A 14849-nucleotide genomic window follows, 5' to 3' on the forward strand; every position below is an offset into this window, starting at 1 on the left:
ACCAATCAGAGGAAATGGGACATGATGTGACAGCAAGACGCAGCCAGTCGGATTTGCCTGTAGCACTTGCGTCAAACCCAAGGCCCTCCAGATGCTGGACTCCAACTCATCATTAGGCATCATGAATAGAGTTGGGATACAGTGATATCTGGAAGGCTGCAAGTAGAGGCGGCCCTAGGTAATTTTCAACGGTAAGCAAACTATTTTGGCACCCCCCTCCCCAACCAATCACTGATATATATTTTCTGTTCGTCGTGGGAGTTCTGTGTGCCATATTTGGTCCAATTCCATCATTGGTGGAGTTCAGAATGCTCTTTGATTGTAGGTGAACTATACATCTCAGTAACTACAACTTGCATATGTCAAGGTCTATTTTCCCCCAAGAGTGCCTCAAGAGCGCCCCTGGGAAAATCAACTATATTGCAAAGGCTTACTTTGCGTAATGGTTGAGCCGCCCCTGGCTGCAAGTTGTGCTCTCTAGTTGGGAGAATGGGTTTGAATGTAAATACAAAGCTGGTGGATAGGATAGGATGTCTGGATTTAAAACTTTAACCTTGCCCCAACCTCAGAGCCCCAAGTGTTGTTGGGTTGCCATTCCCATTATCCCCAAATCAGAAGTGATGGGAGTTGTCGTTCAATCACTTTTGAGGAACCAATCTGGGTAAATACCAAAGAGTACTGACCATTAGGTACAACAATTATAGCTTGGCCCCGGATTCTCATTCCATAGAGTTAACAGCCCTTTGAAGGCAATCATAGAATCGTAGAGTTGGACGAGACCTCATGGGCCATCCAGTCCAACCCCCTGCCAAGAAGCAGGAATATTGCATTCAAAGCACCCCTGACAGATGGCCATCTAGGCTGATGTTGCCCTCAAGGAAAAGAAGACCCTGGTCTATTGGATAACAAATACATAGCCAATCTGATGTCCAGAGCCATTGTTTCCTTCCAGTTTCCTTCGGCCCTTGGCCAGCCAATCAGAGATTTCAGAGGAAACAGGAAGATGATGTGATGGCAGGACATAGTCAATCAGATTCACCTATGTGACAATAACAGCCAATCAGATGTCTTCACAGATTGGTTCGGCCACTGGCACAGGCAATCGGGGAACACAGAGGAAAGGACATCATAGCCAATTAGATTTGCTGACAGGACAACAATGCACAGCCAATCAGATTTGCCAAACAGAGATCCGCAGGTCTTCCCAGATTTGTTTGGCCCAGGGATCACCGTGGAAATGGGACAATGTGGCAGCAGGGCACAGACAATCAGATCCGTCTAAATGACAACGACACAAAGCTAATCCGATTTGTCTACGTGACCACAGTACAGACAGACCCCAAGTTACAAACAAAACAGGTTCTGTAGGTTTGGAAGGAAGTTGAATTTGTTTGCAAGTCGGAACAGGTACATTTTTGAAGTTTTAACTCCAGCCATATGTGTGTGTGTTTGTGTATGTGTGTGTGTGTGTGTATACTAGCTATACCCGCCACGCTTTGCTGTGGCCAACCTTCCCTCTTTCTCTCCTTCCTTCCTTCCTTCCTTCCTTCCTTCCTTCCTTCCTTCCTTCCTTCCTTCCTTCTCTCTTTCCTTCCTTCCTTCCTTCCTTCCCTCTTTCCTTCCTTCCTTCCCATCTTTCCTTCTCTTCTTCCTTCTCTATTTCTTTCCTTCCTTCTCTCTTTCCTTCCTTCTTTCCCTTTTTTCTTCTCTCCTTCCTTCTCTAACTTTCCTTCCTTCCCCCTTCTTCTTTCCCTCCCTTTCTCTCCTGTCTTCCTTGACTACCTCTTTCCTTCCTTCTCTCTTTGCTTCCATGCTTCCTTCTCCCTTTCTTTCTTTCTTTCTTTCTTTCTTTCTTTCTTTCTTTCTTTCCCTCCCTCTGTCTTTTTTTCTTTTCTTTTCTTTCTTTTCTCCCCTTCCCTCCCTCTTTCTTCCCTTTTTTATGTATTGTCATTTAGCTTTTCATCATTTACCTTTTGGGGGCTTTTTAAGTCCCTTCTGCTGTGTTTTTCAGTGTTTTTATGAGTGAAGGAAATACATGGGGTTGTTAGGTGTGTGCTGTCCAAATTTGGTGTCAATTGGCCCACTGGTTTTTGTGTTCTGTTAATCCCACAAACGAACATTACATTTTATTTATATACTAGCTGTCTCCTGCCATGCGTTGCTGTGGCCCACTCTGGTGGTCATGGGGGTTCTGTGTGAGAGATTTGGCCCAATTCTATCATTGGTAGGGTTCAGAATGCTCTGTGATTGTAGGTGAACTACAAATCCCAGCAACTACAACTTCCAAATGTCAAGATTCTATTTCCCCTAACCCCACCAGTGTTCACATTTGCGCATATTGAGTATTTGTGCCAAGTTTGGTCCAGATCCATCATGCTGTGCTCTCTGGATGTAGGTGAACTACAACTCCAAAACCAAAGGACACTGCCCACCAAACCCTTCCAGTATTTTCTGTTGGTCATGGGAGAACTGTGTGCAAAGTTTGGTTCAATTCCATCATTGGTGCGGTTCAGAATGTCCTTTGATTGTAGGTGAACTATAAATCCCAGCAACTACAACTCCCAAATGACAAAATTAATTTTTGAGTGAAGGACATGCATTGGGTTGTTAGGTGTCTTGTGTCCAAATTTTCCCCATGATAGTAACTCTTCCAGGAGTGAATTTCCCTTCATAGGAATAGATCTATTTCACTTCCTGTCGTCTCAACCCCGTTCTTAATTAGAAGCCATTTGCAAGTCAGATGTTTGTAACTCGAGGACAGGCTGTACACAGTCAATCAGATGAGGCTACGTTGCAGCTGTAAATAGTTAGAGTCGGTCTGGAGTGAGGACAGACATCATATTGTTATACAGAGAAATCAGAGGTGGAGCAATGCCAATTGAGATTGGGCCGCGAGGCAACACAATCAAACAAGTGATAGTTTTTGGTTGGTTGAGTGTTTTTGTCCCTGGCCACATTGCACATGCACGGAAAGAGAGAAGGGCCATCCCAGCCTTTACGGTTCGCGGCACACGCCACGGACACCATGCACTGCGCCACCCATCCTCCCCTCGGCCTCCACGCTGGTGACACCCAAGTGCCTCGTTCGGATTTAGAAAAAAGCGGACGTTTTCAGAGTCCAAAAGCACCTACCAACGCTTGCTGTGGGAGCCATGCAGAGCACAGAGCCTGCGCACCATGCAGTGAAGCGTGGAGAGATGGACAGAAGGGACAGGTCATTAGTGAAGCAGTTCACGGGTTAACAGAGGATTTAGAAGACAGAAAGAAAGAATACTCTTTTGAACAAACACCCAAAGGAAAACAAGAGGCTGCCGCGGGTTCATTTGCGGCCATCCCTTGCAAAGACGCATGCAAAGTGCAGATTGTGGAAATTGTGCCGAAAGAGAATAAGTCTTGGATTCTTTGCAGCAAGTCCTCTATTTTGACATGATTTGGAGACACACAAAGCCCATAGCCAATTTCCTTAGAAATAGATATCTCAGCCAGGTAGTAAATCAGAGCTTTCTGGCCTGCATTCCACCGAAAGGGACCCCAAAAGGGCATCCAGTACAACCTCCTTCAGCCAGAAAGACAGTGAAAGCCCTCCTGGTAGATTACCATCCCACCATCATTCCATTGGACAGAGTCTGCCTCTCTGGAGGTTTTGAAGCAAAGGCTGGATGGTCATCTGTCAGGAGGGCTTGGATGGTATCTTCCTTTATGGCCAAAGGGGGTTGGACTGGAGGGCCCTTGGGCAACGAAAGGGTTGGACTTTGGGCGGAAGGCAGAGGGGGATAAGTTTCCAAATGCGTCTGAGGATCACAACGGATCCTGCCTAGCTTTGGAAAATCATCCAACTCTAGGATTTTAGGATATATCAATCATTCATATATATATATATATATATATATATATATGTATGTATGTATGTATTCTCTATCTATACTTTCTCTCTCTCAGTCACATCATCTGTTGACTATGAAATTTGTGAGGAACGCCATGGAGCAGCTAAGGGAACTATGCAATAATCTCCTGTATTACATAGGAAGTGTCAAGACACAAACCTCATTTAAATGTATGTGAAACTATATTATATTACTAGCTTGGGGACCTGGCGCTGCCCGGGTTATTTGAGAAAGGAATTGTGTATCAAGGTTGGTCTTTATCAGTTATTTATATGTCTCGCAGTGGTCTCAGGAAGTTAGTGAAGGTACTGTGAGTCCCATCATCTATGGTCTGTCCTCCTCGAAAGTGCACCAGGATGTAGAGTGGGTCATGGGGACTCTGTGTGCCAAGTTTGGTCTTGATCAGTAATTGGCGAGGGTCTCAGTGGTCTCAGGAAGTGAGTGAAGTGACTGCAAGTCCCATCATCCATTGTCAAATTCTTCCAAACCGCACCAGGATGTAGAGTGGGTCATGTGGGCTCTCTATGTAAATTGTGGTCCTGATCCATCATTGTTGGCAGTTGTAATGGTCTTAGGAAGGGAGTGCAGGTATTGCAAGTCCCATCGTCCATGGTGTATCCTCCTCCAAACTGCACCAGGATGTAGAGTGCGTCATGGAGACTCGGTGTGCCAAGTTTGGTCTTTATCGGTAATTGGATGAGGGTTGCAGTGGTCTCAGGAATTGAGCAAAGGTACTGCAAGTCCCATAATCCATGGTCCATCCCTGGCCAAACCACACCAGGACGTAAATTGGGTCATGAGAGGTCTATGTGCCAAGTTTGGTCCTGATCAGTCATTGGATGAGGCTAACAGCGGTCTCAGAATGTGAGTGATGGTACTGCAAGTTCCATCATCCATGCTTCATCCTCCTCCAAACTGCAATAGGATGTCGAGTGGGTCTTGCAGGCTCTGTGTGCCAAGTTTGGTCTGTATTGGTTATTTTCCGACAAAGCCACTGGCCTTTACCTTTCCTCTCTTTGTCATCTCGGAATCTTGAAATTGTGGCTGGCCAATCAGAGACCATATGCAAATTTCCTTCTCTCCTGTCTCCGTTTCTGTCATGAACCCTTTTCTCCACCAGGGGCTCCTCTTGCAGCTGGCCAATCAGAGACCATATGCAAATAGCACCACAGTGGCAGCCAATCAGAAAGCTGGCACATACCCAGTCGCACTGCCGCATACAAACTTTGACTTTTATTATATACATACATAGATAGATATGTATGATACATATAGTATATTGCATGAGACAGTGGTTTAACTTCTGGTTTGCTAATAAAATTGTGTCGCAAAAGGATGCAAGGAGACATTTCCAAACCTCTTTTAAACATATATGAAACTCGTATGTTATGTTATGTTATGTTATGTGTGTGTGTATATATATGTATGAAACTCTTATAAGACTCTGAATTGGCAAAGAATCCAAGAATTGATTTGCAACGAATTGAGCAGAACTGGAAGAAGGAGGAAAAACAAGGCAGCGAGTCCGAGAGAGGAAAGAGTCTACAAATTCAATTTACTATTTATTTATGTTTAGCCATTGCTCCAAAAGGTATCAGGATTGGAAGAAAAGTGAGTTCAAGTCTCTTAGGAATCCACCGGCTTTCTACAAGCACATTAACACGACACTTTCGGAGAACACCGTGTGCCTCCTTTGTGCTGACCGTTTGGAAAGGAAACATAAATCTATGGGAACGCGACAATTTGCGGACAAAACAAGGGATTGTTTTGAAAGGACTGGGCGTGACTCACAGCCTCCTTGAAAACATCTCCAGCTTTGCACGGCTGTTTCTCAAAACCCAGACTTTCCTGGCTATTCCTTTTTGAGTTGGTTTCTTTTTATCCACATAGAAAAAATGGCTCCCAGATAGCCTTACGATGCACCTGCACTGTGGAACTGATGCAGTTTGACGCTGCTTTAACTGCCATGGCTCACTACAATGGGAATTATAGCTTTGCAAAGCCCTTTCTGCCAAAGTGTGTGACGCTTTAGCAAACTACAACTCCCTTCTTGTCTTCTTGTCAATTTGCATTATCGTGTCCCAAAATGTTTTTTGTTCTTCGAAGCCTGATTGTTTATCTTTTTGGAAACATTCTCTTATCTGCCAATGTTGAAACCATGAGATTCAATAGGAGCCTAGTGTCTAGACCTAGTGAAGTAATGCTACCCCTCTATTCTGCTTTGGTTAGACCACACCTGGAATGTTGTGTCCAATTCTGGGCACCACAATTGAAGAGAGATATTGACAAGCTGGGATGTGTCCAGAGGAAGGCGACTAAAATGATCAAGGGTCTGGAGAACAAGCCCTATGAGGAGCGGCTTAAGTAGCTGGACATGTTTAGCCTGAAGAAGAGAAGGCTGAGAGGAGATATGATAGTCATGTATAAATATGTGAGAGGAAGTCACAGGGAGGAGGGAGCAAGCTTGTTTTCTGCTTCCCTGGAGACTAGGAAGCGGAACAATGGCTTCAAACTACAAGAAAGGAGATTCCATCTGAACATGAGAAAGAACTTTCTGTGAGAGCCGTTCAGCAGTGGAACTCTCTGCCCCAGAGTGTGGTGGAGGCTCCTTCTTTGGAAGCTTTTAAACAGAGGCTGGATGGCCATCTGTCAGGGGTGATTTGAATGGAATATTCCTTGGCAGGGGCCCCCGGTGGCGCAGTGAGTTAAACCCCTGTGCTGGCGGGACTGAAGACCAACAGGTCGCAGGTTCGAATCCGGGGAGAGGCGGATGAGCTCCCTCTATCAGCTCCAGCTCCTCATGTGGAGACATGAGGGAAGCCTCCCACAAGGATGATAAAACATCAAATCATCCGGGCGTCCCCTGGGCAACGTCCTTGCAGACGGCCAATTCTCTCACACCAGAAGCGACTTGCAGTTTCTCAAGTCGCTCCTGACATGACCAAAAAAAAAAACCTTCCCGCAGAAGCGGTACCTATTAATCTATTCACATTGGCATGTTTTCGAAATGCTAGGTTGGCAGAAGCTGGGCCTAACAGTAGGAGCTCACCCCGCTCCCCGGATTCGAACTGCCAACCTTCAGCAAGTTCAGCAGCTCAGTGGTTTAATAAAATAGCGGTACCTATTGATCTAAGATCATTAAGATCGTCCGGGGAGGCCCTGCTCTCGGTCCCGCCTGCGTCACGGGCACGGTTGGCGGGGACGAGGGACAGGGCCTTCTCGGTGGTGGCCCCTCGGCTATGGAATGCTCTACCTATAGACATCAGACAGGCTCCTTCACTGCTGGCGTTTCGGAAGAAGGTTAAGACTCGGCTCTACGAGCAAGCGTTCGGCTAAGCAGTGCAACTGAACACAGGAAGACGGTAAAATTGAACATAGGAATGGCACAAGGATTATGAGAATGGATTTTGCTCTGTTATCGAGGCGTCATGAATTGATAAAAATTGTTGATTTTGTTGTTGTGTATGACGTGTTTTTAACTGTTTATTGTTGTGATAACCTGCATTGTGTAAACCGCATTGAGTCGCCTAATTAGGCTGAAAAACGCGGTATAGAAATAAAGCAAATAAATAAATTAATTAATCTATTCACACTGACATGTTTTCGAAATGCTAGGTTGGCAGAAGCTGGGCCTAACAGTGGGAGCTCACCCCACTCCTCAGATTCGAACTGCCAACCTTCAGCAAGTTTGGCAGCTCAGCGGTTTAATCCGCTGTGCTGCCAGGGGACACAATAACCCTTTACTCTGGCCCGGCCGAGTTTTATCGTGTTTTGATGTATTGTTATTGCTTGTTGTTTTGTTGTTTTAATACTGCTTTAATTGTTTTAATTTGCTTTAGGTGTATTGTTGTATTGTGTGTTGAGGCCTTGGCCTTTGTAAGCCGCATCGAGTCCTTCGGAAGATGCTAGCGGGGTACAAATAAAGTTTAATAATAATAATAATAATAATAATAATAATAATAATAATTTTCCTTTCCCTTTCCCCCTCAGCCGCTTAAGCAGAAGGGGCCTGAGGCTGTTAGGAATTATGGGAATTGAAGTGCAAAACACCTGGAGGGCCAAAGTCTACCCATGCGTGCTCCAAAGTAACATTTCTACACGCCTGCATTTTACAAGCTATCTGATAGCTATGTTGCCTGTGGATTCTGGGATTAATCATCCAAAATAAGAGACGTTTCCATGCTTCGTTTTTCCTCCTCTGGCTTTGCTGCCTGGGGATTCTAGGATTTAGTGTGTGTGTGTGTGAACATTTCCACACTATTTTTCTCTCTCTCTTCAATTTCCATGCTGGCTCAGGATTTGAGGTTTTTATTCCAAACTGGAAACATTTTTTCTGGCTGGGGATTCTGAGACTTGTCATTTAAAAAAATCAATGCCCATGCTCTGATTCTGGCAACTGTTATCCAAAGGCACAAAGCAACACACCGACCCTCCGCTTCCTCCCTGCCAAAGATATCCCAAAATGCTCCCCGAAGGACCTACCTGTCGGGATAAAGGTAGGCGGTTGCAGTTGCATGTTGGCGAGAGCCTGCTGATAGTGGAAAACACTGGGGTTAAAGACTGGGGTGGCACCATTGTTTTTTTCAAGTGCTGGCCTCTTTGGTAATGGTTGAAGAGCACCCGGCGGCAGCGCCTGCAGAAGCCAAAGCAATGGGGGGGGGGGGCAAGAGAAAGGGGGTGGAGAGGGAGGAATACAAAAGGGAAGGAAACACCATTATAGACAATGCACTGTTGCCATTGCATATCAACAACAACAGTGCTAGATCGTATCATAATAATAATAATAATACAATAGTCCTGCTATCCGACCTTCGCTTATCCGACATTCCGTCTTATCCGACACTCTTATCTCACGCCCCCGTTTTCCTCCAGCATTTCACCTTCACTTAAAGGAGCGCTCCCCAACTCTCTCTCCATTCCCAATAAGCGCAAAAGGCAAGACAAGGAAAAGGGGGAAATGAGGCAGGACGGAAGCAGAAGCACCCTCTCTCTTCCTCTGTGATTTCCACCTTTCTCTTCCACATCCGGGCACTTTCTGCTGAGCCGCTCTAGCCCCAAGGCGTTGCCTTGCCTTAACCCTTTGAGTCTCTGTTGTTAGTATTCTAGCTGTCTAGCGCTGCGTTGGAGAGATAACAGTAGGGGACTCCGTATTATCCAACAGATAACAGTAGGGGACTCCGTATTATCCAACATTTTCATTTATCTGACGTTCTGCCAGCCTGATTATGTCAGATAAGTGAGGCTCTACTGTAGTAATAATAATAATAATAATAATAATAATAATAATTATTATTATTATTATTATTATTACCTGTCCGAACGTATCTCTCTGTTATCTGTCCGAACGTGTCCCAGCATACCTGTCTGCCTCCGCGATCACATCTCCTTCTATGAACTGGCACGAGCTCTAAGATCTTCTGGGGAGGCCCTCCTCTCGGTCCCACTACTGTATCTGTCTGAACGTGTCCCAGCGTACCTGTCAGCCTATCTCTGCGATCATATCTCCTTCTATGAACCGGCGCAGCCTCTAAGATCTTCTAGGGAGGCCCTCCTCTCGGTCCTAATATTGTATCTCCCTGTTACCTGTCCGAACGTGTCCCAGCATACCTGTCCGCCTATCTCCGCATCTCCTTCTATGAACCGGCACGAGCTCTAAGATCTTCTGGGAGGCCCTCCTCTCGGTCCCACTACGGTATCTGTCTGAACATGTCCCAGCGTACCTGTCTGCCTATCTCCGTGATCACATCTCCTTCTATGAACTGGCACGAGCTCTAAGATCTTCCGGGGAGGCTCTCCTCTCGGTTCCACTACCGTATCTCCCTGTTACCTGTCCGAACGTGTCCCAGCGTACCTGTCCGCCTATCTCCGCGATCGCATCTCCTTCTATGAACCGGCACGAGCTCTAAGATCTTCTGGGGAGGCCCTCCTCTCGGTCCCACTACGTATCTCCCTGTTACCTATCTGAACGTGTCCCAGCATACCTGTCCGCCTATCTCCGCGATCGCATCTCCTTCTTTGAACCGGCATGAACTCTAAGATTTTCTAGGGAGGCCCTCCTCTCAGTCCCACTACCGTATCTCCCTGTTACCTGTCCGAACGTGTCCCAGCGTACCTGTCCGCCTATCTCCGTGATCGCATCTCCTTCTATGAACAGGCACAAGCTCTAACATCTTCTGGGGAGGCCCTCCTTTCGGTCCCACTACCGTCTCAAGTGTGGTTGGTGGGGACTAAAGAGAGGGCCTTCTCTCTTCCCCCGTCTCTGGAATGCCCTTCCAAGGGAAATAAGACAGGCCCCATCCCTCCCCTCCTTTTGTAAGAGCTTGAAGACCTGGTGGTTTCAACAAGCCTTTGAAAATGACCAGTTCTAACTCAGCCCCACACATTGTCTAATATGGCCTTATTATTCCTACCAGTTACCCAGATTCTTTCCTCTAATTGGCCCCGGAATGAACAGCCACAGATCCGTACCTAATATTATTGTTGCCTGCCATAGCATTGCACTTAATTCCCGGGCCCCCTAGAATTTTTGGGCTTGCACAAATCTTGGCCTGGCCTTTTAAATTTTTAAATTACCTTGAACAGGCAGGATTACTTTTAATATATGTGTGTTATGGTGACAATTTTTATGCTTATATTTTGTTTGTTAATCTTATGGTTATGTTGTTTTTACTCTGTATGTTTCGTAATGTTACTTGGGAACTTCTCTGAGTCCCCTCGGGGAGATGGGGTGTTATATAAATAAAGTTTTATTATTATTATAATGTATCTCCCTCTATGTCCTGCCTTGCAGTTTAAGATCATCCAGGGAGGCCCTGCGCTCGATCCTGCCAGTGCGCTTGGTGAGGACGAGGGTCAGGCCTTCTCGGCAGTGGCCCCATGCCTGTGGAACTCGCTCCCCAGTGAGATCAGGTTGGCGTCTTCCCTCCTTTATTTCAGAAAGAAGGTTAAATCGTGGTTCTGAGTCCAGGCCTTTGGACAACAAGCAGGACAGCACTTTGGATGTTGAATTGGACTGGAATTGGCTATATGGATTGATGACAATGTTTTTAATGTGTTTTTAACTTAATGTTCTATTTACTGTTCTAAACTGTTGTTATATTTGTTTAGAATTGTATTATCTTGTGGCATCGAATTGTTGTCGGTGTAAGCCGCCCTGAGTCCCCTCTCGGGGTTTGAGAAGGGTGGGTTAGAAATGTGGGAAACAAACAAATAAATAATACAGTCAACTCTCCACATTTGTTGAATTCTGTAGATTTGCCTATTCCTGAATAAAACTGTATCTTTAGGAAAGGCTAGATAAGGTCAACATTGCACTGGAGAAGCTATAGATTCCTCAAGAAGTCTTCTCACTAGGAATGTCCTGGTTCTTCTGGACTACTCTGTGGTCACTATCTGGTGGAAGATGACCACAGAGGGAGGACCTTCATATTGCCAGTGCAAGCCTCTTTCTAGGAATCGCTAAATCCTCCAGCACTTCTGGTGAATGTTGGCCACAGGGTTGCATTGGAGGCCTGATTCCTAGAAAAATATTCTCTCTGGTGGACACTGACCATCTATCATACTAGAGGGCCTTGAAATTCAATGCGATTGCCAATTTCTGGTGGAAGGTAGCCATGGAGGACCTAGATGTTCCTGGAGAATGTTCTGTGAAACTCTGGATCCTCTACACCAGTGGTTCCCAACCGTTTTTTTTAAAACAGGGACCATTTGACCAGGGACCACTCTCCAACATTAGTACCAAAAGGGTTTTGAATTGGTTTTTCATCAACTTTACATTTGGTTTGGTTATTTGGGGTGCTGATTCAGAAAATTGCATTGGACAGACTACATCAGCTCTAGGTTGTTGTAGTTTTTTCTGGGCTATATGGCCATGTTCTAGAGGCATTTTCTCCTGACGTTTCGCCTGCATCTATGGCAAGCATCCTCAGAGGTAGTGAGGTCTGTTGGAAGTAGGAAAATGGTTTTATATATCTGTGGGACAAAGAACTCTTGTCCGCTGGAGCTAGGTGTGAATGTTTCAACTGTCCACCTTGATTAGCATTTAATGGCTTGGAAGTGCCTGGGGGGAATCTTTTATTGAGAGTGATTTGATGTGCCTGATTGTTTACTCTCTGTTGTTTTGCTGTTGTAATTTTAGAGCTTTTTAATACTAGTAGCCAGATTTTGTTCATTTTCATGGCTTCTTCCTTTCTGTTGAAATTGTCCACATGCTTTTGGATTTCAATGGCTTTTCTGTGTCGTCTGACATGGTGGTTATGAGAGTGGTCCAGCATTTCTGTGTTCTCAAATAATCTGCTGTGTCCAGATTGGTTCATCAGGTGCTCTGCTATGGCTGACTTCTCTGGTTGAAGTAGTCTGCAGTGCCTTTCATGTTCCTTGATTCATGTTTGGGCCATGCTGCCTTTGGTGGTCCCTATGTAGACTTGTCCACAGCTGCAAGGCACTTCCAAGCCATTAAATGCTAATCAAGGTGGTCAGTTGAAACATTCACACCTAGCTCCAGCAGACAAAAGTCCTTTGTCCCACCCTGGTCATTCCACAGATATATAAACCCATTTCCCTACTTCCAACAGACCTCACTACCTCTTGAGGATGCTTGCCATAGATGCAGGCGAAACGTCAGGAGAACATGGCTATATAGCCCAGAAAAACCTACAACAACCCAGTGTAAGCCTTCAACAATACATTGTATATCAGCTCTAGTTTCTGATACAGAACATATGCCAACCAGTATTCACCATCTGCTTGCCCACAGGAAAAACCATATTTAATGATCTAGAGCTGATGTGATAATACTGCAGAGTCTCACTTATCTGACATAAACAGACCAGCAGAATTTTGGATCAATGAATATGTCAGATAAACAAAAATGTCGAATAATATGGAGTCTTCTACTGCTATCCGTCCAACAGAATATTAACAACAGGAACTCAAAAGGTTAAGGCAAGGCAAGATTTTGGGGCTAGGGTGGCTCAGTAGGAAGTGCCCAGATGCGGAAGAGGAGCGTGGAAATCCCAGAAGGAAAGAGGGAGACGCTTCTGCTTTTGGCCCTGCCTCTTTCCCCCCCTTTCTCCCTCCTCTTCCTCCTCCTTGTCTTGCCTTTTTCACTTATTGGAAATGGAGAGAGTTGAGGAGCACTCCTTTAATTGAAGAGGATTGCTGGAGGAAAGGGGGGGCATCAGATAGGAGCGTCGGATAAGTCGAAATGTCGGATAAGCAAAGGTCGGATAAGCGACACTCTACTGTAGTAATCTTTCGTGTGTAGTCAGCCTCTCCCTTACAGACATCCCCATTGCCTTGGCACTATAGGAGAGTTTTGCGAGACCAGTTGCTCTAGTTGCCACATGGTTTTGAGGCAACGGTGTAGTAATGGTGAGGCCGCGGACCATAATTTTGTTGCTGCGGACCACTGGTGGTCCACGGACCACAGGTTGGGAACCTCTGCTCTACACAATGCTGTGGTCCGTGTCTGATCCCAGAGAGTTCTAGAGAATCATAGAATCAAAGAGTTGGAAGAGACCTCATGGGCCATCCAGTCCAACCCCCTGCCAAGAAGCAGGAATATTGCATTGAAATCACCCCTGACAGATGGCCATCCAGCCTCTGTTTAAAAGCTTCCAAAGAGGGAGCCTCCACCACACTCCGGGGCAGAGAGTTCCACTGCTGAACGGCTCTCACAGTCAGGAAGTTCTTCCTCATGTTCACATGGAATCTCCTCTCTTGTAGTTTGAAGCCATTGTTCTATTACGTCCTAGTCTCCAGGGAAGCAGAAAACAAGCTTGCTCCCTCCTCCCTGTGGCTTCCTCTCACATATTTATACATGGCTATCATATCCCCTCTGAGCCTTCTCTTCTTCAGGCTAAACATGCCCAGCTCCTTAAGACGCTCCTCATAGGGCTTGTTCTCCAGACCTTTGATCATTTTAGTCGCTCTCCTCTGGACACATTCCAGCTTGTCAATATCTCTCTTGAATTGTGGTGCCCAGAATTGGACACAATATTCCAGATGTGGTCTAACCAAAGCAGAATAGAGCATGGGGAGCATGACTTCCCTAGATCTAGACACTATGTTCCTATTGATGCAGGCCAAAATCCCATTGGCTTTTTTTGCCGCCACATCACATTGTTGGCTCGTTTAACTTGTTGTCCACGAGGACTCCAAGATCTTTTTCACACGTACTGCTCTCTCGTACTGCTCTTCTTGAGAAGTGCTCTCTCAAGAAGAAATAAAAGGTGTTCTTGTTCGGTATCGTTCGCTATCCCATAAATTACTGCTCGCTCTGCCACCCCTATTGCCACGCGCGACACAGACCCGACGCGGGAGACAAACACAAGCGTATACTATGCAAGCTAAAAAAAAAGAGATGGCTACATGCAAAGCGAGAAGGTCAGAGAGGTCCAAGTACCAGGTCAAAGGTGGTCCCGAGGGTTCGCTTCTGTGACCGGAGAAGAGCCGGCTGAGTCTGAGTTAGCAGGCAGCGAGCGCATGATGGTAAATGAGCCAAGGGAAGGTTGGTTGGTTGTTTGGTTTCAAGCACAACAGAAAACAGCAAGCAGAATGGTGTCAAAAAAAAAAAAAGAAAAGAAAAGAAAAAAAGGAAAGCGGCACGGTGGAGGAGGTGAAGAGAAAACACAAATAACATGAATGCATTACATAACAAGATCGTATTTTAAAATGCACAGAGAAGACGCACAGACGGCACATGCGCAACTGCAAGACAAAGGACCCCGAGACACAAATGCTAGGAGGATGATTCTTTTGCTTGAAACTGATGGCACCGTTTGCAGAATAGAAAGGGAATGGTTAGAAATCCAATGCTGCTCCGTACATTGCTCCAATAGGGTTGCAATACAGAGTGCTCAAAGTGCTGCTGTGCTAGGAGATTTGATTCTTTTTCTTGCACTCTGAAATCATCTGGGCCATGCATTTTGCAATTGGGTAGCTTTCCCCAGGTTGCAATCATAG

The 14849-nt window shown here is 45.7% G+C and overlaps 1 protein-coding gene and 1 long non-coding RNA gene across 7 annotated transcripts in view; both read right to left on the bottom strand.

Moving 5' to 3' along the window:
* The window catches only part of LOC137097634 (uncharacterized), a 457703-nt gene that overhangs the window by 66275 nt on the left and 376579 nt on the right, over nucleotides 1–14849 (bottom strand). The gene's annotated exons all lie outside the window — the stretch shown is intronic.
* Nucleotides 1–14849, bottom strand: part of MBNL3 (muscleblind like splicing regulator 3) — a 156095-nt gene that overhangs the window by 24170 nt on the left and 117076 nt on the right. For 3 of the 6 annotated variants that reach the window (XM_060756087.2, XM_067471641.1, XM_067471642.1), the window contains exons 6-7: nucleotides 8367–8517; nucleotides 3133–3168 (exon numbers count right to left, since the gene is read on the bottom strand). In XM_060756087.2, coding sequence (XP_060612070.1) covers nucleotides 3133–3168; nucleotides 8367–8517 — 187 coding nt within the window. Of the gene's footprint in view, nucleotides 1–3132; nucleotides 3169–8366; nucleotides 8518–14289; nucleotides 14347–14849 lie in introns of all 6 variants that reach the window. The other 3 variants (XR_010910317.1, XM_060756088.2, XM_060756082.2) reach the window with 2 other exon arrangements.

This window comes from Anolis sagrei, chromosome 10 (genome assembly GCF_037176765.1).
Source record: "Anolis sagrei isolate rAnoSag1 chromosome 10, rAnoSag1.mat, whole genome shotgun sequence".
Lineage (NCBI taxonomy): Eukaryota > Metazoa > Chordata > Lepidosauria > Squamata > Dactyloidae > Anolis > Anolis sagrei.